The following is a 25,787-nucleotide window of genomic DNA, read 5'->3' on the forward strand; positions in this document are numbered from 1 at the left end:
TCTGCTGCTCTTGGAGACGGTCTTTGCAGTGTTTTTGACACAACCTCCTTATCTGCTATATAAAGTTAACTGCCATTTAAAACAGAGAAGGGCAAGACAGAATGCTCTTAAGGCAAATCTTCTAAATATCAAAAAAAAATCACTTTTAACCCCAAAGGTTCCACGTGTTTCCCGCTCCTTTTGATCTAAGTCGGTTCATTCATTGCTCAGCGCTTTAGGAGTGCTGATTGTCAGTTAAGAAACAAGCAGCTCCCTGGTGCCGAGGAGTCATCCTCACCCCAGCAAAAGGAACACGCAACCATCTACTAGTCACTCTTGGGAGGAAATGACAGCTGAGGATACACTTGAGAGAAGATTTAAATAAACCTGCATTCAGTTTCAACTGGCAAAGAGCATAAGCAGTAAATAAAAAACTTTGCATTCCCTTAATAAGAACCAATTTACAGCACATTGCAGTTTCCAGTTCCTCACCCTTGCGCTCAAAGAGGGAGGACGTGCTGCAACGGAAGGCAAACAAGCTGCAGTGGGCCGACGGGGAGCTGGCCCAAGAGCTATTTATTAAAGTGGGCTAGTATAAAATGTTCTTAAAGGAGGGCCACAGAGAGTTAGTGAAGCAGGTTCTTCGACAACTGAATTGTAAATGAATCTTTAAACACTGATCTGCCCTTTCACTCAGGCCTTTTCTTAAGTATGCTCCACATTCAGCCGTGCCTTGATCTTGCAAGGTTGTGAAGAACCCAGTTTCACTGCAGAGAAATTGAAGAAATTGTCTGTTTTGGTCAGCCAGGACACCAAAAGCAAGTCTCGTTCCAAACATACCTATACCCTGCTCTCAATGAACCACCTGATTTTCAGAATTAGCTTTCTGTCTACAGTAAGATAAAACCTTTTTGTGAAATAAAACTTTCCTTTAGATCAATCTCAAAGGGCAAATATCAGTAATGATTTATTTTTGCTTTAAGTCCAACATCAGCGTTTGGTAACGGCCGCTGTTTTGCTAGTTTAGCTGTTCCCCTGCCCAAAGCACACCTACTGGCTCTTGTCACGAGAAGCAGGCAGGAGTGATTTAAAATACAATTTCACTCCAAAGGAAGTAAGGGTGAGGAAAGTGAGTATAGGAAGTAGACAGGAAAGTGTGCTGCAGGGGAAATGTTAGAGTTTAAGCACTACTGGTGTGTACTTCCACACCAGGAAGACCCTTAAGTCACACTCCCTCCGGACACTGAGAATTTCTGCAGGAGGAGCTGGATGGCTGCGCCACTCTTTGGCCCCTCGGGAAGCACGTTTCAGGCGGTTTCCTACGACAAATCGCCAAGAGAGGTTAAAGCACATGGAGTTACTGCTACCAGGGAATCTGTGCGAGGTTAGACCTGACAGCAGCAGCTCTAACGCTCAGCGTCTGGGGTGATGACTAGGACCAGCTAATGCAAATATTTGCTTAAATGCCAGCAACGGGCCTTTGAGGAAAGGGAGTTTGTCACATCAGACATTATTCAAGCGGCCACGCTGACTGCTCAGCTCCATACACGCTCCTTTCACTGGCTGGAAAGACTTTGTGGAAGTACCAAATCGGTTTGTCTGGAAAGCTCTGTAAATACAGGGGCTAGCTCCCATTAGCTCCAGGTAAACCAACCAACTATCCTGTGTTAATCATGAGGAGCTTAAAATTATGAAGAATATAACTGTTTACAACGAAACATATACTATTATATGGTGAGAATATGAGTAACCTGATGTTTAAAAAATATATTAAAATCTATTTTAAATTTTGGAAAATAGCTTACAAAAATATCTTCAATTAAACTATATATCATACAAAAACTGACTGGTGTGTGGGTTTACAGTAGAAAACAACTACTGGTGGTTACAAAAGGCAATAGTGATCTATACTACCCTTAAAGAAAGCAGAGGGCATTATGTCTCACTGCCTTGAATTAGTCTCTTATCAGAATTAGAGATAATTTCCGATATAACTCAAAACTTTTAAACAGTATCTATCTATTTTATTAAACCCTCTGCTGAACTCCTGTTCAGTTTCTTTTAAAAATCACCACAGTGCTGTGGCCCAAGAAGAGTAACCCAACTAAAGGGCAGAAATAATTGCTCGTGATAGTAAGAGCTGTAGAGAGCTAAATACAGCTATGTCTACAGTTGTTTCTACTGCCCATATTATCAGTTTCATCATCTATCATAAGAGGAAGTGACACCAGTGGACAATTCCTTTTAAATGAATTTATGGGCAGAAGCAACAATTTTTGGTCTAGATTGGAATTAGTTTAAATACATGGGTTTAATAAATACAAATATACACATCTGTATACATTAAATGTTGTCACATGTGTATAATTTCAACATATACATTATATACAGAAATACATACAGTACATGCTCCTCCTGACAACACTATCTCATTTTTCCAAGTGTCACCAAAAGGTGTGGTAAGAAAACGAAGAGAGGTTATATATAGGACGTGACTGAGAACCAAGGTATCATTTCTCTATAATTAAAGAATTACAGCAAATAAAACTAAAGACAAATGCTGCGCTAGATTTCCCTATGTAATGCCTAGGAATCACTAGGGTTCCCTGGGTGGTGAGTAAAAGTCGATTCTGGCCCTATGTAGTGTTCTGAAATTCATACTGTGTTTGTGTCTAAAGCATATACAACAGGTAAGAAAAGAGGTTGTGTAATCTAACACCTTAGCCAGTCCCAAAGTAGACCATAGCAGCCTTCTGATTCTCAACTGCCAGCACACATTTGTTTAAAGTGAGAGTGGTTTGAATCCAGATGACTCCGTGATCTTGGTCATTATAAAAGGAAAGATCAAATAGGTATTGACTACTGGGGAGCTTGCACCATTTTGTCTCTTAAAAAAGCTGTGCAGCGGATAAGAGCAGTTTCTTAAGTATACAAAAGGCTGATCCAGAGTAACTAGTCCTCTCTTTTACCATTACATCTCAAAATAAAGGAATTCAAAAGAAGCTACAGTAAAATGGATCACAAGAAAGCTCCTTAATATGGTCTCACAACACAAATTAATCAATATATTCCAGTTTTAAAGCACTTTAAGAAAAAGTGAAATGCAAAACAAAAATCTATACATTAAAATGGATTTTCAAAAGGAACATGAATTTGCACACAAGGAACAATGAGGACAATACAGATGTCAAGACATTCAGTAGCATGGCTTCTGTTCATCTCCAATTACAGCACAGCTCATGCACCACACATCTTACAATTTTACATACTGTACATGATATAGAAATATTTAAGTTAAAATTTCTTTTACTGATATACTGTACTCAAATTTTAAATCCTGAGAAGAACAAAGAAAAAAAGTGTGGTTTACGTATGTGCACGACATCTCCGATACCACCACCACATACACCACATGGTATCAGAAAGTCCAGAGAGAAGAATTACATGCTGGAAGTGTAATCCACAAAAGCCATTTTCTCTTTTCCTTGTTTGGGAGAGACATTTCCTTGTTTGGGAGAGACATTAGGAAACAATTTCTATCCTGTACTACACAACAGTATATACATGTACATAAAACAATGTAGTTTTCTAATGACTGCAACTTGCAACAAGAGAGTGTTTCTGTCAGTCTCTTACCAGCTGCAACACAGTGACTTCAGCTGAACACTAGAAAGAGGAGTAGTATCAGTTACCTTGCATGTAGTACTTGCTTGTATTTTACAGTTAGTAAATCTGTCTCAGTTTAGTCCCAAACATCCCTTAAAAAACTCTGACATATTTCTTTTCACTCACAGTTGCCTGGAGTCAGCAACAACAGAAGAGTTACACTAGACTTCTTAGGAGATTTTGAGTGCTGCAGAGCACTTCTCCACGCAGTCTCCAAGTAGAAACTGGCAGGTCCAAATCTATCAAATGCAATCCAGGTGCTTTCTCAATCTCGTATTCCCCATAACGTTCATATCAGATTCCAACACTAGTCATACAATTCCGTTACGCATCAGGATGTTCAACAGGCTGTGATCTTGTGGATGTTTTGCAAACAAGTCAGCAGGCGATGATACGGGGTTCCTGGAGATGCTACCACCTCAAACACTGACTGAAAGGCCCTCCGATCTAATTCTTCATCTATCTGATGTCGGTAGAAGTCTATGGCCACCAAACAGAAGATGTTAATATCCACTTGCTCTGATTTTCCCATTCTGCTGATAATATGTGGAAGACTGAGATATAAGTTAAGGTCATAATATCATGGTAACAGCATACTGAAGTTAGTCATCTTTTCTAAAATAGTTGAATACTGAATAAAACTGTGTATTTTTGAGTTCACCAACAACATTAAAGTGCAAAATATTCTCAAGGTAGCAATTATGATGCCACTAAAGAAATACTATTTCTTCATTAACTTTATGCAATTTCTTATTCCCAGAGACTCATTTTAACCTGGCAGGATTTTTCTTTATTCACCTGCTAGAGGAAATAGCACCATCAGCAACACTGTTTGAACCGCTTACAGCCAAAAAGAATTGCTGAAATGAAGAGCCATTAGGAAATTTAAAACCTAATGACACATGGCTACTTTTTTGCCTGTCATGAAATGTAACAGAGCTATTTTTTCAGTTTTTTTTTTTTTCCCTCCCTGTTTTAAACAAACCTAGCACTGATACCACTATGGCTTCAGCTTCCAGCTCATTTGGCCAATGTCATTCGATTGCCAAAGCTCACCAGCACTGCAGTTTACCTCCACGAAGATACTTCCAAAATACAGTTTGTTTCTGTATAGAGGACAATTTTCTTTAATTTGGGGTTGTTGGGTTTGTTGGGTTTGTTTTATTTTATCTTGCAGAAGGAACATGGCTCAATGTTTTTAAGAGGACATTGCAAAAATGCCTGGTGAAGCTCTAAATATAATTTCTATAAATATTCATGTTCTCATGAAAATACCATTTTTTAATTTAATTTGTTTAGATACTACTATATAAAGTATACTACATCATGAATGGGAAGTTTTTCCCTAGTAGTACAAGGATTTAGCTTCTTCCTTAAAATACCTTCTGAAAACTTGTTTTTCTGCAAAAACAGCACATTTCTAAAAAACCCTATTTCCTATATGATTTTAACAGTGCAGTTTATACATCAAAATAGTTATAAGCCTTTAAATAGTTTTAGTATTAGTAACAGATTTTGTATTAACGGGCATCTGCTACTAGGAATTTCAAAACAATTCCTACAGATTAAATTCAGAAAGGAGAGTTACAACCATTTTGCACAGTCACAAGGAACAGACAGTAGTTTCAGGTAACTGAGTTCTCATAGTCTGTTTAGAAGTTCTCTTTTTTGTCAAACCTTAGGCACCAATAGCACAAAAGTGGTATACATCTCTACTAACTACACTCAACATGCTTTCTGTGTACAAAGTTTGTACTTTTACCTCCAGAGCTATCAACGTGCTTTACAGAATCACTACCCTTACTCAGAAATGGCACACATTCAGTCTACTTAGGATACATTGCTGAAATCCATTGACTGGTGGAAGCACTGACAAAAAAACAGGAAAGGCTCCACATCGCCATTGCCACAGGTGTTCTTTGTGTGAAATTAGAGAGAGACAGCATCACCCAGTCACGGACCATTGAAGACTGCCCAGTGGTATGTAGTGTCTGAAATACCTGCAATAGTTATAGTAAAACATTTTACACAGGAATAGAGACATGGCAGATGGACACTGGAAAGAGTTTAGTTTCTCTTGTGAAGGCTCTCACCAGTTTAAAAAAAAAAAAAACTCTGAGATTCACAACCCAGATCCCTGGAGACAACTCTGAAGCTAAAGAATTAATGAATACAATGCACAGACAAAGTAATTCTGCAAAGAGTCAGCCAGGATCCAACTGGACTCATGACATCTGCCTGTGACAGACCAAAGTGAGCATACAGAAACACAAGACTTCCCGTCTCTGCTCTGTTCTTTAATATATTGGAGGTGGCGTGCACACGCACATTCAAGCAATGCATGAGTCCAATAAGCAGGTACTGAGGAGCTGGGTACTCAGAAGCTCAACTGAGCCCACAGGAGCTTGACTCCAGAGTTCATAAGCCCAGATGACCTGGTCTAGCTCCTTGAGATCTGAAGACTTTGAGCACTGTATTCCCAGTCTTAATTTTCTCTTTATTTTCCCATTATCCGGGTGACTCTAGCACTCCATTTCCCCCGGAAGACACAGCTCTCAGCAGTACAGTTCAATCACTGCCAAATAGTTTACTAGATATATAGAAATTGGTATTTTCCCTTCAAATTCCAGTACTGAAGAGCTGCAAGTTACGTACAAGTCCTCTGCAACATTTAAAGAAAAAAAAATATAAACAGTACCTTATAAACTACTGTTGCCATGAACTGTGGGTAAGGCTGCTGATTGGATAAGAATTCTCCAATAACTTTATTCATTACATCTTGTGGGGGGAAAAAGTCATCAAGGAATTGTGGAAGGATCCGGGCAACTACTCTAGCTTCAAAAGGAAATCCTTTCCTGATCCTAAAGAAAAAATAAAGAACATGATTTGTGAATTAATTCCAATTAAATATTTCACTATTTTTCAGTTTAGTTGTCATTAGGAAGAACATTTTACATTTTTTCATCTGTAGATAGACAAAAGCCTTCAACAACGTTGAACAACCCAAGTCTTCATCTAATCTTACTCCAATAATCCAGCCAAAGAGCTCTACCAAATTTATGAGAAGAGTGTGTGCGTGTGTGCATGTGCTTTGTTTGTTTTTAAGAGCCAACATTTTTGTGAAGCTCTGAAACTGCACCAGAGATGAGGCTTAGCAATGAGAATCCTGAAAAAGTAAATAAGAATTAAAAAACAACAAGAAAAAAAGGAGACGGAGATCATTACCCCTAGTTATCATAGAAAGACCATTTATAAGCAAAACACTGAAGGAAGGAAGAGAAAGGAAAAGCTACTTCAATTTAAAGACAATTTTATTTAGGCAACACTGATTGAAAGCCCTTCCTAATACAGGCTGCATCTGTTGACGCATCAAGATCAAGCTAGTGTCTTGTGATTTAACCCACAAAAGTTACTTTCTGCTTCTAGTATTCACATTTGCTTTGCTAACTTTTAGGAGTGATATTTTCAAAAGCACCCAGGCACTGCTCTAGCTCTGTTCTCCCTGAGTGCATAAGTATGACCCTCATCCAATTTTATGGAAAAACCACTGAACACTTTTAAAAATGTAGACCATTATGCCACAAACTACCACAAAAAAAATCTAACATGTTATGCTCATTTAACACAGCTTGAGATTGTCAGATCAAAACAGGAGTTTTGAAATACTTCCATTAAATGAGTTCCATGTGAATACAGAAATTTTACTGTGTCCTTCCATTGCAATTACTTAACGGCCATAGGAAGAGCAACACTTGGGTGGGGGAAGGGGAAAGAGGTTTTTAAACTCCTGAGGGTGATTTGAAAGATTATTTCCTGTAAACTGGATTTATATCCTTGATTATGCAGAAGACATCCTGAAAAGCACTTAAGAGTTTGACCAAAAGGGAGCTGGAAATACATTTATAAAGTATTATGGTCTGTGCAACACAGAGTATCAGTTAGGAGATGTCTGTTTCCCATTTACATTCCTCTGTGTTTGTGCTGGGTTCAGCAATTCCATCAGTGTTACTGTGTACACTAGAAGTATCAATTTTAAGCAAGGGTAAGCAGAGAAACATCATTACTTAAATATTAGAACTGTCAAATAGAGCGGTGACCACACAGTGCCAAGAGGTATTATCTTTTTTTCCTCCTCATGACAGAGGTTTTATCATCTTACCTATCAAAAAGGACAGATACTCGTTCCATAGCTACAATCACAGATTCACTGTCGGGAGCAGCAGGATTTGCATCTGTGGTACGACTGGGGCTGATTTTTTCCTTTCCTAAACCAAAATAATTTGTTATAAATTTACTGTGAATGCTAAAGTAAGAGCTTTTTATCCTTGGTAACAAAAACAACTGAAGAAATTTAGCACTGTTAGTAAGCCGAAGGGTTTTTCAGAACAAAATAATCTCTCAGCAGATGCAAGGCATAAAAAAAGCAAATACCTGTGTACATGCAAGTCAGCATTAACCCAAGCGCTGCCATCGCTCTGTGGGGACTCTGTACATTAACTCTGTCAACACTTAGTTTAACTAGTGATTCACTATCCAGTCTAGAAAGTTGCTCTGAAAGAAGGAGTCGTTCTAGCCCTCTCAGGACGCAATGATAAATAATGGATGGTGTTGATTCATCACTTCCAGATACCATGACTCCACACATCTGAAATAAAGAAACAAAGCCAACTGCTTGTTTTTTAGATGTATTTAGGTCATCTTCTAACAGCATACCACTGCAGCTAGTACATACGCAACTACAAAGACTGTTTTGTTTTTGTTTTTTTTTAAGGAAACCTGATGAAACTAAAACCAAAAGCATACCTACATTATAATAAATCAAGTTAGTGTGAAAGATATCTATGCAGGTTGCACCTGTAACTAAGGGAATCGCAACATACCTGTATAATTCCTGCAGAGAATTCAGGCCCTACATCAAGTGGATAATTCTCTATCAAATAGAAAGCAGCTGCACACATTACTAAGATATGCTGTTGGTTATGGACATTCACACAACTGTAAATAAGCAAAAACACCAGTGGTTGGTTACATCAAAGCAGCATATGTCATGAATAGAGCAAATACAGACAAATCCTTACAACACCATTTTTTCTCAACATGAAATTTATACACAAACTATCATCAGTTTTTAAATCACACAAACCAGCACAAAGTGATTTACACAAACTTGCCATATGCCATAAAAGAGCACTGGTTATGGAAATCCAGTGCAATATTCACAAGACATTTTTCAGCAACATAATTACAGCCTACCATTGCCTGAATTGTTTAGGACAAATACACTTCACTGCTGATCCTGCAACTCTTATTCAAGCAAAACTCGTAGAAAAGAGTATGCCTTTTGACTGAAAAATAAGGCAGGGTTTAGGGAACAGAATTCAGCAAAGGAACAAAAGGCTAAGCTATCAAAGCTTCTTATTTTAAGTTTTTGGCTTTTTCACTGAAATCTTAAGTTGTTTGTTTGATGTAAAAGCCTGCTTTAAAATGTACTTACAGTAGCAAACCACAAAGAGCTTTTTTCTTCACACAAGAGTTGCAAGAGTTCCAGTCAGCAGAAGAAATAGTAACAGTGCAAGAAAAGCTATCCCTACAGTTTTAACAAGGCAACCCTAGAAGTCTTGATAAAGTTTCTCTTCTGTTAGTTTTTTAAATCAGGTCAAGATAAGACAGGCTATTTCTACATGCATATTCTTTTGCTTAACAAAATAGAAAAATTTCCCCACATGAAGGTGGCAAGGGGTGGGGGGGAGTCTTACTGTGCTACTCCTCTCAAATTGGAGAGCAGATACTCGCTGATAATTGGAATGAGCTGCTTCGCTGTTTCGTCAAGCAAGTCACACTCGAGAATATACAGAATTCCATGCAGAGCGCCAATCCGGCTTGGCATATGGGTGCTTCGTAGGGTTGACTCCAACAGTCGACTTACTGGTTCAGCCACAGCTTTATCCTAATGCAAACAAAAGTAATAATTAGAAATCAATACTAGCTCAGTCTACCGTTCTGCTGTCTTCTGACATCTGGAAATACTTGGAACAAAATAAAGAGCAGAAAATACAGCCTGAACCATGAGTCTGACTTAAAACAGTAGTTTGAATCAATATCACAAGATTATTATAATCAGATAAGAGAAGACTTGCAGATTAACTGGTAAACTGATGCCACAAGATGACCGAATTACTTTGTTTTACCTTTAAAAATGACAACAGTTTAAAGCCAGCAGAAACAAGATAAGCATTCGCTCAGTAAGCCATTGGTGCTAGTAAGCATACTTCACATGCAGGACTTGGACAGCTGGGATTTTCTGGCTCTCCAGCTACACCACAAAGGATGCTTCTATACGAAACCGACTGGTAGATGCCTGCAGACTGCATAAAAGGGAACACTCTGCTATCCACTATCAGCTAATAGTACAGTGATCCATTTACTTGTTCTGCAAGGCCACTGGCACTTGGACCTGGACATCTCCATCACTCACAGGTTTAGTCTTCAAGTATCAAGCTGGTATCAAACACTTCATCCCCCATTATCAAAGTACAATAATCTATTTGAATATGCAAAAACCTATTCTAACCTGTGTTAAATTTGAGAACTGAAGCAAACTCTCAGAATACATGAACTGTAAGAAAAATATGTATTTACTAAAAAGTTATTTGCTTTACCTTGTCCCTGTATTGATGAAGTATCTAGGAAATATACAGACACCGCAAGAAAAGTAAGCATTTAGGAAAAATTATTTGCTTTACCTTGTCTCTATATTCATTAAGTATATATCAAAGGGCAGTTTTACAGTGTGTGCTCTTTAGTTGCTCTTTTTAAGCAGATTTTCTACATAACAAAGCACAGAACAAGCAACTCTTGCTGGAATCAAGCCTTTTTATCTCCCACTAATCTGTTATATTCAGCTGTTTGCTTCCAAAAAGGTGTTAGTAGCTCACCAAGTGAGAAATTCTGTAATTTCCCCTAATCAGAACAAGCTATCTCTAGACCTGCTTTGATATTTTTGATATGACTTTCACAGTCTTCCCTTGCACAGTTGCTGCTACAATAGCTACTGAAAGTCCAACCCCAAAAGCTTTCAAAACTTTTCTTATCACTATTATCCATATAGTTTTATGTTAGTTTCATACAGAGTTTCTAGAAATGCTAGCTTCTTCCAAAGTACTTGTAATATTTTAAAAATAATCCCACTCAAACATCCCTCGGAGAATACTTCTTCTCTGTGGTCTACAGATTTAGAGACAGTAATGCTTACTCCATTAAACAACTTGCATTAATAATGTCCTTGCCCTAAATACAGAATGATGAAATGGAAGAAAGAAAAGAGTGAGGGAAAGAAATGGGATACTTGACTACCAAGTTAAGCATTCATCATATGCAATGTCCCGGCTTCTTTTGAGATCATAGTCATTCACCTGTAACACAAATCCTGCAATTGCCATTGCACGGTCATCATTTCTGGGCTGAAATATAACAAATGAGCAGCACAAATAAACTCCAGCAAAAAGGTAACACTCACCTCAATAAGATGGGGGGGAGAAACACACACACACACTGATCTATGTTCAAACGTCATAAAATAAGACTAACAGGGCAACTGAAGGTGCTGTTCAAAACCTCCAAAAGCCCAGAATACTTTGGAACTTTCATATTTGAGAGAGGACTTCATATCATATTAATTCTCACAGCCATACAGATCAGCCAAGGGATTTTCCTAGAGCAGAACCACTCTTACCAAGTAAATCAGATTTTTGTGGCAGAAGCAAAGGACTACTTAGCCTAGATGCTCATGAATTTGCAATAAATTGCCATGAAATTTCTTACCATTCCAAGAACGGCAGCAGCCTTACAAGTGGCTGGTATCAAATACTGTACAAGGATCTCATCTTCTGATGGATGTACCTTCCGCAGTTCTGTCAGTGTTGTGTACATCATCTCAAACTGATTCCTTTCTGTAAATAAGTCTGACACTGCCAGAAGCTATACACAAATTAAAATTGAACGCAAAACATACTGTTAGCAGGCAGCTTAAAAGAAAAAAAACACACACACACACACACACACACCCCTCTCCCTTTTCATGTAATTGTCAGCAAACGATTCCTCAATCGATCTGTTCATCATGTAAAAATAAATGTTTGGAATAATGGTTGTTAACCTGTTCAGAATTAATTCCACAATCCATCTCTGAAGACAGTTATCTCCAAAGAGTCCATTTTTTAGAAAGGTTTACAAAAACAAACCCATTATAGTATGTGATTTTGGAAACTAGATGAAGGTTGCCATTTATTATGTACTAAAATATCCAAAAAATACACAATACATACTCCTTAGAAGGAGAGTTTCATGTAAGCCTTTTATGATAGCTAATAATGGCTATCAAGACACATTCCACACATTTTATCTTTAGTCTTTCTTATATGTTTCAATAGTCACACAAGTCCATTAAGACATAGTTTTTCTTGATAGTTTTTCTATTTTCCTTTGTTTTTATGAAGAGATAGGATGACAGATCTGAAACCCACTAAGTAGTCAAGTAAAAGAAGGAACTATCATTATGCAAAAATAAAATATTTGTAACTTAGTAGCAGAATACGCAACCCAGGTGCTTAAATAATTTAAAATACTATTATGCTATAGTTGCACAAGCTGTATTTCTACACAGCCCACACAACAGCACTGCCAATAAAAATCAAATTTGCCTATATATTACAAAATACTCTACAAACCCTGCTTAGCTCCAAACATTCAGTAACTTATACTCATTTATGACTCAGAATAATTTTTTACTTACTGATCGCACCACTTCGCTAATCAAAATGACTGGTGTTCTCTTGCTAGGATTTGATGGCAATATCCACTGACTATACAGCTCAAGCAAGAACTGAGAACAAGAATGTATATCTACACCAGCCCGGTGTTTCCTGCAAAACACAGTGAGCAAGTGTTAAAATGGCTATTCTTACATCCTGCTAAAATAATCCATTTGAAGTGTAGTTATTGCTCAGCCTCCAATTTATAAAGCCTGTTTTGATTCTTTTACTGAGCTCAGAACAAAGAGATAAAAGTTTAATGGCAAGATAAAGGAGAGAGAAGAAAAAAATAAGGCACCTGGTGTTAATAGGAGAGGTTGGTGGTGAGGAAGGAGCAGGCACGTCATTCTCATCTTCTTCATCCTCACCCCACTCTTCTTCTCTCAATGGAGTGATATTATTTCCTAACCATATGGAGTGTATAGAGACCTTGCAACACAAAGAACAAAAGAAACAAAAACAGAAAAGCAGTCCATCATTTAACACTCATAATCAGAATAGAAAATCTTAGAAGTCCAATACAGTTTTCATTTAAACGACGCAAGCAATGAACACACAACTTCAAATAACGTTTACATCAACTGCACATCACTTAAGTTTTTTGTGCCTTGTTCACCCTTTGTAGCTGAACTAACTTTAAATCATATAGCACAGCAAACGCAGCAGCACCACGCAGCTTAGTACAGTTATACAGGTGATACCAACAGCAGCTTCTGGCTATAATCTAAACATGCACTAACAACTGCACATCATCCAAAAGTCAATATACCAGACCCAAAATCTAAAGCAAAATGTAAATATTTACATTTCATGTTAAGCAAGAAAATGACTCAGTAAGTTAGAAGTTCAATAGAAAACACATTTCTAAATGTTTTTAAACCAGAACCCAGTACACCTAATTGCAACTTAGCCTTTTTTTCCTGAAATCAATCAAGAACAAGATTTTAGGTCCCAGGTCTCAGGCTAGATAAACAACTATCTATAAAGAAGAAAACTTAGTTCTTTAGTTTTTATAAAAATTTATAAATTTTTAATTTATAGACCTTTCAGAACAGTAAGTTTCTTCATCAGTACAAGACTTAACTGATGCAGTTTCATTTTTTTCTTGATATGTTTACATGCTTTCACCCATTTCCAAGTTTCTTTAGACTTATTCATGAAGATCAATTATTTTTTCCCCACTTCAAAAGATAAAGTTTTCTTTCTGCTTGTTCTGTAACAAGTATTAACAATACAAATCTGCATGCTCCTCTGTCAAAGAAAATTTCTACGTGTTGATTTACAGTATGCAGCATCATAGTGCCCCACAAAACCTCCTTTAATTCCAAGAAAAGGAGATATTTTCATTCTATATATGCTTGCTACAGTTATGGTAAACTGCATCATTTTTTCAATAATGAACTCTTATCAAGGCTCAAACTGAGGATAAATTTCAATTTGGGCTGAACTCTGCTACAAATTCAACCTGGAAGCTAAATGCTTCATGATTGTTATTCTTCAGACAGCTGCTTAGGCTAAACAGAGTGGTGGGACAGGAAGAGAGGGTAAATAAAGAAGGAAAAAAGTATAAATAGAATTCATTTTCTACCTACAAGAATTCTTTTTTATGTATGATCCATTCCCAAAATAACTCATGCGGGAATGATAAGTCATTTATATTCAGAGCAACAGATTCGGAATATTCTATATATATTTGTTAGTGTTGTACACTGCGTACCGTGGGGTCAGGATTGCAAACTACTTTTCAGCTGGATCTTACTCTAAGGCTAAAATACCATTCAGTTAAGAAACTGAAAGAAAAAAAAATGAAAAAAATGAAAAAAAAACCCAAGAAACTTGTATCAGAGCTCTTATTTTAATGCTGCAAGCTTCGGCATTTGTATTTGAAGAACTGAACCTTTCGTATTTGATTAACATACACATATGACTTATGCAACATAGCAAAATTTTTTTAAAGTAGTTTCTAGAAACATTTTGAAGGAGTTGAATAAATGGTACATCTGAAGATACCAAAAGGAAATCAGCACTTTCCATGTTTTCAACTTTTTCTGCTAAAGTTATTTACCTTACATACCTCAGAAAGTTTTCTTGGACAAAATAACTAACCTTTACATAGTATGCTTTCTCATGCTAAGCAATACATACTACATGTAAGATTACTCAAGAAAAATAATGTACCATGAGTTTAGTATCTCATTGCATATTTTTCACTAATACATACTATTGTACTAGTGAAATAAATACTACATTTAAAGTGTGTATGTAACTTTACATAAAAAATAATTTTCAAGGAGTTAATTAGACAAGAGCTGGACTCAGGAATAATTTTTTAACCACTAAATGCTATTTTCAACTAATGAAATCCAGTTAAACTTATGTCCCTAGACTGGGTTTATTTAAAATTAAAAAAAAAAAAAAAAAGCCAATTATATGTTCAATGATTTTTCTTAAGGACTACTGCAAGAAGCTCTAGCAAATTAAAATCCAATAAATGAAGTGGAATCTACCACTGCAAGGGTTCTTTAATGCCCAAGGCTGAAAAGCACAACAATTCAACAGCTGAATCACGAGTAGATCTCGCACACAAAAGCAAAAACGCTGTGAGAGGTGGGAGGCTGGCTGAGAAGAGTCAATTATAGTCTACCCTGTATGTCAATTAGGGCCTTCAGTTCAAATCTCATGTTAAGCAAAGCTGCTTAAATGGGATTTTCACAAATTAGGAGAAAGTGTAATAAAAGGCAAGCTAGGAGTTAAAGAGTTTTAACAAACCTGTCCCAGTTTATAATCCATATCTCCTATTTCTCGTTCAGTATTGATCTGCAGTAAGAGCTTTTCATGGCTGATAAGAGCACCTACAAAGAAACAGAAGACAAGTTTTTAAAACATGCATGTCTGAATAGATCCGAAAATTGCTTCACTTCCTGCAAACCAGGTTTCAAACAAATTCCTAAAAGTATCTTTTCTACTTCCACATTCAGAAGAAATTCACCCTCTCCCCACTCATAAAGGCATTTACCTGTAGTAGCAGGAGAAAGTGATGGAACAGGGTCCCAAGCTTGATATAAATGATGAGTAGCAATATTATCTCTCTTAGATACCATTGCTTGGATTTCCTGTTCAACAATTCCCCTGATAACACTCAGCTTCCTCCCAAACCTGAAAGCCCAAGAGAAAACAATGTAAGCAGATTTTTTTCTTAAATCCTTTCATGCAAGTTTGACTAGCTCGCTCTACAATGTTACATTACGCTTATTGTCATTTTCAGGGATGTTAAAATTGAGAAGTGTTTAAACAGATGCACTCTAAACACTGTTTGCTAGATTATACTATGATGTTATCTTTTTCAGATATCATCTTTTAACTCACCAGGTTCCTGATGCTGAGTCCACGTGATGTTTTTGTAAACAGATTAATCTGTATACATTCGCACTTAGAAAATATAGCCTATATACATTTTTGCTATCACCAGATTAAGCTAACTTATTTTAATTTAATTATTAACCACAAGTATAAATTTATGCATTTTAGCATAAGTGAAAAAATACCTTGTGTCCAGAGCTTTTAAAGCTTTGTTGCGGGGCTGCTGTTCCAAACAGCTAACTGCCGGATTGCCTGCAACAGGTATTGTCATTGCGCTCAGCACCAAGGAAGTTATGGCTTGTACTGCAAGAACATTAATTTGGGTCCTCTCTGTATCTTCCTGTAAAATGAACTTACTGTAATTTGAATTGGAAAAAAAAGAGAACTCTGAAAGCCCTGAATATTAGCATTTGTTTCCTTCCCCTAAATTATCATTGACAATCCTGACAACTAGACTTCAACCTACCTAGAAATGTAGCTGACATGTAAGCAATGCACACAAAGCATTAGTGCTGTGGCACCAACAAATCCTTCCATCTCATCAGTCAGTCTGCATGTACTCTCTCTTATCCTATTAGCATTAAAACCTCAAGATGTCCAGTATCATTTAAGGGCTTTCAAAGTGTATACTTCCCTTGTTTTCATCTAGCCTATCATTACCTGTTGAACCAAATTATCAAATAAGACCAGATCTGAGTTGGAAACTCTTCAGTTCACCCTCGTACTCACTTTTGGTATAAATGTATTTCTTTGTCTCTGACCTTCACATTCATTCTGCTGAATTTTGAGCACTTAACTGAGGCATCCAAGTTAGAAGCCCAGTTATGCAATACACAGTCTACAACTGGAGGCAAGAGATATGGGTGTGCACCTTCAGGTTGATTCATTTCTAGTCAAGAAGATTATCAAAATCAAAAAGTTGCCACTGAAGTCTGACCATTAGATAGTACAGTTAATTGCATGAGTCAGCATATATATCAGCGATAGTTAACTAGTACATTTCTTAAAAGCGTATGTCTTTCTTGTGGTTTCTGTCTTGAAGTTTTTATAGTTCCTATCGTGCTTAAAGCCAAACATCTAATCAAGCAAAATTCAAACTGCGTGCGCATGTTAAGTGAAGGACTAATATAAAGTTGAAAAAACTTTGCTAAAATTTCTCCAGGCTATTCACATACTTTCAGAAGCTTTAAGCCAGAAGGTGGATGTCTCTCACAGGCATTTGAAGACAAGGAAATGAAAATGGAAATAATTTCTCAGATCACTAATTTTCTGCTTGACAGATTTATTAGAGCTAAGAAAATTGTTTCTATGAAATAAAATGAATGACACTGTCATTTCAGTGAATGACATTACCTCTTGTTGGTTCTCTTCTTGGTCCATTACGATAGGCTGAGTTACAAGTACACCAAGCAAAGTAGCCCAAGTCTCTTCAAACTGGGTACGGCTAATCCATCCTAAGGAAACATTCAGAGAAGCTGGTCATTTATATCTTACTACAAACTTTAATGTGCAACAGCATTTAAGAAAAGGCACACTGTTTCCACAGATTTAATTTCATGCTGCTTCCTATTCAATTTGGCATTTTTGTAATCAATACAGATTAAATCTATACTGTTCTATTTTAGAGTGTGTCAACCCTTAAGCAGGGTTCTGAACACTATTATTTATATGGTCCTATTGCAGTTATTTCTTACATACATTTAGATATTTTGATTGTATAACTTTAAAGCAATGAGATCTGCCAGGTTTTAACAACACAGAAAAGCATCCAAAATTTGCCAGTTCTCACAGGAAAGGGTTGAGAAGAATGCCAAAACGATCCAAGCCCCAAACGATTCATGCCCTGAGGAATCTTAGAAGCAAAAGGACTGAATTGCTTAGAAATATGCTATTAAAATTCAAGCACTTTTCAAAAGATTTTCCAAGTAGATCTCTAACTCTAAAAGACTGTAAAGGGTTCTTGAATAATACCCTGCAGTTTACACTAATGTTATCTAAAGAATTCAAAATGAGAACGCTCTGTTAGGGATTACAGTGATCCAAGAGAAAACAGTGCCACACAAGTCAGTCAAAAATTAACCTGCAGAGCAAGAGGGGGGAAAAAAAAAAAAAAAAAAGAGGACTTCTGCAAGTATGTGGAAACTCTGATGCATTACCCTTGATAGTCTCATCTGTTGAAAAAGACTTGAACTCTTAAGCCTCACTACTCCCCTTCAGTAAACCCTGACATATGCAGGAGCTTTAAAGTTGCAGCATCTCATTTAAAGAATTGTGAGTGTGGCACTAACTTCTATTTATAGAATATATATTAATTTAAAAAAGGAGGGAAAAAAAAGAAAAAAAGGAGAAAGCAAAATACGTTACACATGCTGTCAGTTTGTACGTGCCAGAAAACAAAAGACCATTCTGTAGAGAGTATTGAAAAGACTTCCCTGAGTGAGAACAGTTTTTGGTTCAATTGCCACAATTTATAGTTTTTCTCTGTACTGAGCAAAACTTAACAGCTATTGCAGCACAATTATTAATCTGCTTCGAAATCTCTCTTTCACATAAGCAACAGCAGTCAACAAATGGTACCATATTCAGTTATCTGGTAACTTTACATCACAGGTAAGCATCCAAATAAAGCCAACCATATTCATTTTTATTTTTATACATACCAAGTGTATTAATGCGATAGATGAACTCTTTAAAGATTTCTTTTTCTTGAAGAAACTCTACTGGGATTTCAGGAAAAACTGTGCCAAAGTCACCTGCAGGCTTTGGTGACCAGCCTAATTTCCAGACCTGATGGAACATAAAGAAAGACTATTTATCCAAAACAATAATCATATTAATATGATCGCTGTAAACATATGCACCACACAAAAGCAATGAGACATCCATAGGAAAAGCAATTCTTCAAATACGCAAAACTTGAAGAAAGATTAAATACTTAACATAGCTAATACACATTTTACACTGCTATTGCATTACATTTTTTAATAACTTATTTTGCATATCCCTCACTATTAGTTAATTATTCAGTCCTACTGTCCAAATTCGGACATGAAAGCAAAAAATTTTCTTGTTGTAAAATTCGGTTTAAAATTTAAGTGATACTAAGTGCCAGGTCATTACTAGACAAAACACAGTGCAGTAATGATGCAGAAATGTAATTCAAGGAAAAAAGTTCCCATGCAACTGATGGCTGAAAAAGCACAAAGATACATCTGAGAGTGGACAAAAAAAAGTCTCCATCCCAAAGATTAATTCCTCCTGACAGACCCTCATAAACAGAAAGCTGAGCTCTCTTGTACATCTGATCAGGAAACACCCTTTTCTCTACCTCACAAGGACGCAGAAATTTTTCTGATGACTTTGCAGTTTATCAAAGCTCCTTAAAGTCATTTCACAACACTAATAAAACAATGAGGCAATTATAAGGTATTCTTAAATCCATGTTACATTTGCCAAAAAAGAGAGATCAAAATACCTGGTCCAAAGCATCCCAGATGAGTTAGCAATGAAAGGTAATATACAATCCAAAGTATCTACATGGCACACCCCAGCACCATGCAAATACCCGACTTAGTCCAGACACTAGGACCACCTCAGTACTGCTGCATTATTGTGGGACTTTGCACGACAGAAAATGAACTCAGTTATCATACAGAAAGTAGCAGTGTATGTGTTGCACTCTTTCCAGGTTAATTAATCCTGCTAAGCAGGAGGAAATACTGGCCCTGACAGAGCGCTAAAGTCTTTGCTTTCTTTTCCGTCTTTTAACTACCACCTGGAAATTCTTTCACACAGGAATGAAAGCAGTGACTGCACTCCTTCCTAATTGAATCTCATCTTCCACGCTGAATTTTCATTTCATATCTTTGCAACGTTTTACTGTTTAAAAAGACAAACCGGGTGATCAAACTAGTTAAAGGCTAAAGTCTTCGTGACATAAGAGTTAAGATGCAGCACCACGGGGGTTTTTTTGGTTTGTTTTAACAAAAAAATTGTTCAACAGTTGTTGCATCCTGAAAACAAAGCATAACATACCAAGGGAGGGACTCGTGTGTAACTGTTCACAAGAGGCAGCCTTGCCAAACTGATGATGATGTTCTTGAGGACCGGAGTAAGAAATGCTGGAATACTGCTGTTTCTTTTGTGTCCTAATGCCAGGACAGTCTGTAAACATTCTACCATTTCAGCTACCATTTCACAAGCTGCAGCAATGTGTTTTGTTCCTTTAGTGGGAGAAAAATAGAATCAGTGTTATGAATCTAAAACACACACATTAAAAAGACACAGAAAAAAACCCTCCAAGTGCTAAAATGAAGACTATTTCTACTGAAAAGGGGAAAAGCACACTAAGGCTGCAGACAAAGATGTATTCTACAGTAGTTCAACTAGTGGAAGAGTACTCCTATCACCCTCCCTGCAATTGCTTGCCAGTGCCTAAATGCTGGAGATTACCAAAACCCGAGATCTGCCAGCAAATCTGCTCACATGCCACTTTCCTAATCCTAACCCCAGCAAGAATGAGCTACATTGTATAGAGAATTGCTGCCGAACGGTTTAAAATGACCAAGCTCATCTCTCTTATTAGAGGACATTCTCATAACTGGCTCTATACTAAATCTGATAAGCATGCGATTTCTGTAGGTGGATGTGGTACGTGCTTCCACCAGCACGGCTGGATATGGAAAACAGTGTTTGCCCAGTCTCACAGATCCCACTTGACCTTCACCCCAATACAAGACCCCTGAATGTAGGAAGGCAGATAATGAAGCTTCCATTTTTCAGAAAAAATATTCAGTGAATTGTACCTCTCCACATGAAATTTAAGAATGCCACAACACTAAGTCAAGTGTTAACTGAACAGTACAAGTGGTACCTGCTCAGAGAAAGCTCAGTCTACAGAGTATAAACAGCTGAAAGGACCTCAAAAATAAAAAACTGCTTTTATGTTTAGCTTTCAGGAAGAGAAGCTATACATGTTAAAAGTAAGCCAACCTATATTTATTAAGCATTTTTCAAACATGAATATAGTCTCAGATAAACTCTCATTGGTGTAAAAAGTAGTAATTGAAAGGGGAACTAGAAATTTTTCTTCAGTGAAAATCTGAGCCAAACTTTGAATTCACTGCTTACTTACTATGTGTGTTTGAATCAACTTCACCCTCACTTAGGCCTTTTGAAGTATTCTTCTTTCTCTCTGGGCTAAGAAGTTGATTTCCAGGTTCAACTGCAACTGAATTAGAGAAAGATATTTTAAAAATACAGCCATTGCATATCTCATATTCAATTTTTCTCCTCAAAGACAAATCGTTCTTAAATATAAATATTTCCAAAGTATCTGCCAACTTCAAAAGTAAACACAAAATTTTAATTGTGAAATTAAAATAGTAAAAATAAAGTTGTCAAAGAAATAATTAAAAAGGACTTGCAGGAAAGATTCCAGACACTTAGCATTTGGTCAGTGATGGCTGACAATTTATTAAGGAAACTTTCTCATAGCTCTTCAAATGAGACTTACCTGCTTCTATTATAAATCTAATGCAATTAATTAAGGAGCAAGCATATGTCACATTAACTGCAGAAGCCAGCAAATTCCAGAGATTAGGCTGCTGTAATGTCAGACAGCAACAATCCAAAGCAGCTTGAAGATCTATACTTAGAGGAATCTGGTTATGTATTAAATGCCATGATATTGCCTATGCAAAAATAAAAAATAAAAATCCCATTAATATCAAATTCACCCAATATATGACTATATTGCCATATTTATTTTATACTCAGCTATATCTAACTCTTATTAGCAAGTTGTATAAAATATATTCTTCTCTCAGAAAAGAGATACAATAAAATTATGAGCATTATATGGGGGGGGGGGGAACCACTTTATTTATTTTCCCCCAAAACAGTACAGGGCCATTCTCCCAAATGCCAAGATCATTCCATTATTCAGTCAACATCTCCTTGTTAAAAGGTGGCCTTGTCCCATAAGCTCACCTGATTTGCTAGCATATATCTAACAAAATAAACACTGAATAAACTTCTACAGTAAGACAAGAAAGTTGCCCAGCTCAAAAAAATACTATATGGTGATCAAGTCAAAGTTGCTTCTGCTCTCAAAACTTTATCGCATTAATTATGCTGTAGTTTCTTACCTCTACTGACATAACTACAAATTTCAGGATGTCACGCTCTTTGTCAGGAGGAACGCGGAGACCAGCTGGTAGTTTTGAGAGTAACAACAAATACTGAGCCAGTGCACGACAAAGTGTCATCGCAGACTGATACATCGCCTCATCTCCTATAAAATAAGTGGATGAAAACTAGCAGTTTGCATTTTTCCCCTCAATAAATGTTTTTCAAAATTATTTCATAGGCAGTTTTACACCAGGTATCTTGATTTTATTTTTTTTTTAACATTAGGTTCATGTATTGACAAGGCATCTGTAAAATACCTTTGCAGGGAGGAGAATAAAAAGAGCATTGTTTCTATTACCAAAGATATCGCTTAGCTTTTTCCAGTAGGCTGATGGCTCAGTTAGCAACAACGGCTTGAAAACCTGGTGGACGGCAGGAAGGTTTTCTACAATGGTAGACACATGATCCAGAGTTACCCTCCGGGCTGTTTCAAAGAAGCTGCTCTTCTGCTCTCTTGAGATTTCATTCATGCCAAGGCTTAAACAAGGAGCTAACAAGCTTAGGTTGAATTCCTGAAATCAAATAAATAAATAAAAAGTAAAGAAATTGCTTTTAAAGAGAAGCTAAACATAGAAGGAAACTATTCTGGCAAAGTAATATAGTAAGTTAAAAAGTTAATATGACCTCTGCTCTACTACAGTCCAATAATATCATAATTAAGATCATGGTTTTTTTGCATTTAAATTCCAAACACCAGGAGATTCAGGAGGATGGCAGGGGGGAAAACACACCATCAATGCACTCCTTCCCAGTTTCCAGAGCAATCTGTGAATAAAGCTTAAGCATGACCTGTATGAAAGAAATTTTCAAGTATTAAGCTGCCAAACAAATGAGTCTGTATTAAAATGGATAAACTGATTTTTCAAAAGGTTTCATCATAAACAAATTGGAAATTTCTCGATTTGGATAGTGAGAAACCTTTTGTTGACAAAGTACTTCCAGAAGAATTAAAACCCTGCTGTGCAAAGCATAAAGTAAACTAGTATCTTCTGCCTAAAAACTTAATGCATCTCCCTTTCTCCTTTCCCCCAATCTAACTCTAACTCTCAGAAGTCAGAAAACTACTTTTGGTGTAACTATCCAGAAGCATGACAAGGCAGATAACTAACGTTAGCAATTCAGCCCAAAACATTAAAATCTGACAGAAGTGTGAGCACAGGGCTGAAAAGTGCAAGCTGTTGGGCTACCTTCAGAACATGATTGTTATAGGACATGATCAGTGGCATCCATGTTGAAACTCAGGTGAGCTTGTAAAAGCACAGAAAATTTGAAATCTATATTCAACTCTATCAGTTATTTGATATGCAAGTTCGAACAAGTCACTGACGGACTCTTCTGACTTGGTAAAAGAAAGATTACCACCATTACTCAACTCACAAACATCACAGACATAGTTACTTTCTCTTTAAATAAAATTAAATTACTTTCAGTTGAAAAGGCAAGTCACAATTTAGCCTAGAAGTTTTTATCATTATTTTGGCTCCAAAAAGCTCTTCTAGTAAATAGAATTTTAAATTTAAGAAAAAAAAGAAGTAAAGGTAGTTTAGTTTTGCAACTCTACATTTGAATATTAACCTTGCTTTCCCTCTACAAAATTTTTTTAAAAAACAGCTTCCCACTGTTATTTCTGCATGCCAGCAGCAAATATATTGTAGAAAATTTGAGCAAAATGTGTTCCAAGAAAACTAAGAAGTAGCTATAAGTTGCCCTTTATGCCAGATCTACTATGTGTTGCCTGCTACAAGCATATTACATCTAGCATAGGTATTTAAAAAATTATGGAAACACGTGGCCTTGTAAAATACTGTAAAGAGAAATGATAAAATTATGCAAAACTATAAAACTGTGGATTTTTGTGGAGTACATAGAAACTAACCTTCAATTTCACTCTATACATCTAACCTGTACTACTAGAAAGCTAAGATTAGAAGCATCACTGGACACAAAAATGAAAGATATCCACACTATTTTAATTGTCCTAATGGAGGGAAATTCAAGAACTGAACCATCAATATTATACAAATTTAAAGTGTTTGCCTTTAAGACTAATTTATTAATGCTACTAATAAGGATATTAGAAATAATTTATTACAGCATTTTAGCAATGTGTTTCATCTGGTAAAGAAGTTACCTTGCTGGTCATGAAGGAGTTCAGTTCAGGCTCAGGAATCCTATTTACCAGCTCTGCACCTTCTAGTAGTGCTGAGTCGGACTTGATGTAACACTGCGATCTCACTAGTGACACATACCAGTCCTTTATTGAAAGGAAAATAAAATTTAGTATGTATTCATTTTCAGAAAATAATACATTTCACAGGGAGAGGGCATTGCCCATTGGTATTGAATTACGGTCCTTATAAGAAATTGCTAGGCCACATTAATGTTAACAAAACTTTCAAATAATAATAAAAATAAATAAATAAAATAAAGCCAGCAGGAGAAACAGGAATGAGAAAAACACAAGACAAGGCAAAGTATACACAACTGATAAATGGACAGTCTTAAAACAGATATTCTTTGGTAAATTGTCTATAGCCAGAGAGACTGGACTGGAAAGGAAGAAGAAGAAAAAAAAAGTTCAGCATGTAGCATGTAGTATGAGGATCCTAAAACTGAGGAGAATGCCTAGAGAAAAAAAAAAGAAAAAAAAAAAGGAATACTCAGTAGTCAAACAGATATCAGTAATAGAAAAAAGATTATGACCAAGGAAGGAAAGTCTTCAGAATCACTGACCAAGTAACTTGTAAGATAGATGTTATCTTCATCTGATAACACTTATGGAAATGAATGAAAACAACACATCCCTGAATATTTACTCATTAAGTTATTGGAGATGAGCCTATAGAAATTAGTCAATATAACAGGAGAACTTGAAGAGAAAGCTATTTGATTTAGCTAAAGAATACAGAGAGCCTCAGTTATCCCTTTTTGTGTTTTCTTTGTCACAAATAGACATCATGAATTAGCCGATATCTAAATAGAATAAACTTCAAATAGAATACAACTATCCAGGGGTCGTGGTAGAAGTATGCTCAACTACCTCCTTCGGGCAAGATTTAGAGTTATAGAAAAAGGAGTTTCTTGGTTAACTGGAAGATAGAAGTCCATGGATAAATGGTTTCTGGGGACAGTGTTTCCTCCTGCTACCTAAGTAGCTCTCAGTTTAAGTCAGTGAGCTGCTCAACTGTTTTATCAGTCTCCTCCAAACTGTCAGCCAATCGAAGAGCATTTTTGCCATGTTTGCAGTAACAGTTGCCATCTCAGTTTTATAGGAGACACACATATAGATAGATTAAAAAAACAAACAAAAAAATATATTCTATGCATCTCTGTAGAGCATAAGGGAATGAAAAGGAGAAGTGATCTATGCCATGGGAAAAAACAGAGAGAAAAGAATAAGTAAACTCCAAGAGCCTTGCTCTCAGTCTCCCACCTCTCTTGAGATAAATGCACCTAACTACATGAAAGACAAATAGTTAAGAGGTTATGTCTGCTCTGAAGGTAATTTAAAGCCGAGAAGTGGGAACCAAGAGCACAGATGAAGTAACGCTTAATTTCCAAGAGAGCCAACCAACAGTTTTCAGCAGACAAACGAATAAAAGGAGCACTACACTGAACACGTCAAGAATACAAATAAGAGCATATATCTGTCTCTACTGGACATTATATAAATGTTTTAATTATGTTACAGAAAGAAAAGAAACTTGAGATAGTTTTTCACATCACCGTAAGAAACATGCATCCACATGCGAATTATTCATCCTCAGTTTAACAGTCAGC

General features: G+C 36.5%; 1 protein-coding gene across 2 annotated transcripts in view; it reads right to left on the bottom strand.

Moving 5' to 3' along the window:
- Window positions 1–2,217: 2,217 nt before the first annotated feature.
- The window catches only part of HTT (huntingtin), a 92,839-nt gene continuing 69,269 nt past the window's right edge, over window positions 2,218–25,787 (bottom strand). For both annotated transcript variants that reach the window (XM_067298277.1, XM_013960012.2), the window contains 21 exons: window positions 24,139–24,261; window positions 22,306–22,519; window positions 21,965–22,110; window positions 21,331–21,508; window positions 20,950–21,045; window positions 19,851–20,038; window positions 18,476–18,602; window positions 17,169–17,269; window positions 16,001–16,155; window positions 15,472–15,611; window positions 15,225–15,307; window positions 12,754–12,884; window positions 12,437–12,566; window positions 11,467–11,622; window positions 9,402–9,592; window positions 8,526–8,640; window positions 8,077–8,290; window positions 7,805–7,910; window positions 6,344–6,506; window positions 5,485–5,645; window positions 2,218–4,199 (listed from right to left, as the gene is read on the bottom strand). In XM_067298277.1, coding sequence (XP_067154378.1) covers window positions 3,986–4,199; window positions 5,485–5,645; window positions 6,344–6,506; window positions 7,805–7,910; window positions 8,077–8,290; window positions 8,526–8,640; window positions 9,402–9,592; window positions 11,467–11,622; window positions 12,437–12,566; window positions 12,754–12,884; window positions 15,225–15,307; window positions 15,472–15,611; window positions 16,001–16,155; window positions 17,169–17,269; window positions 18,476–18,602; window positions 19,851–20,038; window positions 20,950–21,045; window positions 21,331–21,508; window positions 21,965–22,110; window positions 22,306–22,519; window positions 24,139–24,261 — 3,132 coding nt within the window. In that variant the 3' untranslated portion in view covers window positions 2,218–3,985. The remainder of the gene's footprint in view (window positions 4,200–5,484; window positions 5,646–6,343; window positions 6,507–7,804; window positions 7,911–8,076; window positions 8,291–8,525; window positions 8,641–9,401; window positions 9,593–11,466; window positions 11,623–12,436; window positions 12,567–12,753; window positions 12,885–15,224; window positions 15,308–15,471; window positions 15,612–16,000; window positions 16,156–17,168; window positions 17,270–18,475; window positions 18,603–19,850; window positions 20,039–20,949; window positions 21,046–21,330; window positions 21,509–21,964; window positions 22,111–22,305; window positions 22,520–24,138; window positions 24,262–25,787) is intronic.

Source organism: Apteryx mantelli, chromosome 5 (assembly GCF_036417845.1).
Source record: "Apteryx mantelli isolate bAptMan1 chromosome 5, bAptMan1.hap1, whole genome shotgun sequence".
In the NCBI taxonomy this organism is placed as follows: Eukaryota; Metazoa; Chordata; class Aves; order Apterygiformes; family Apterygidae; genus Apteryx; species Apteryx mantelli.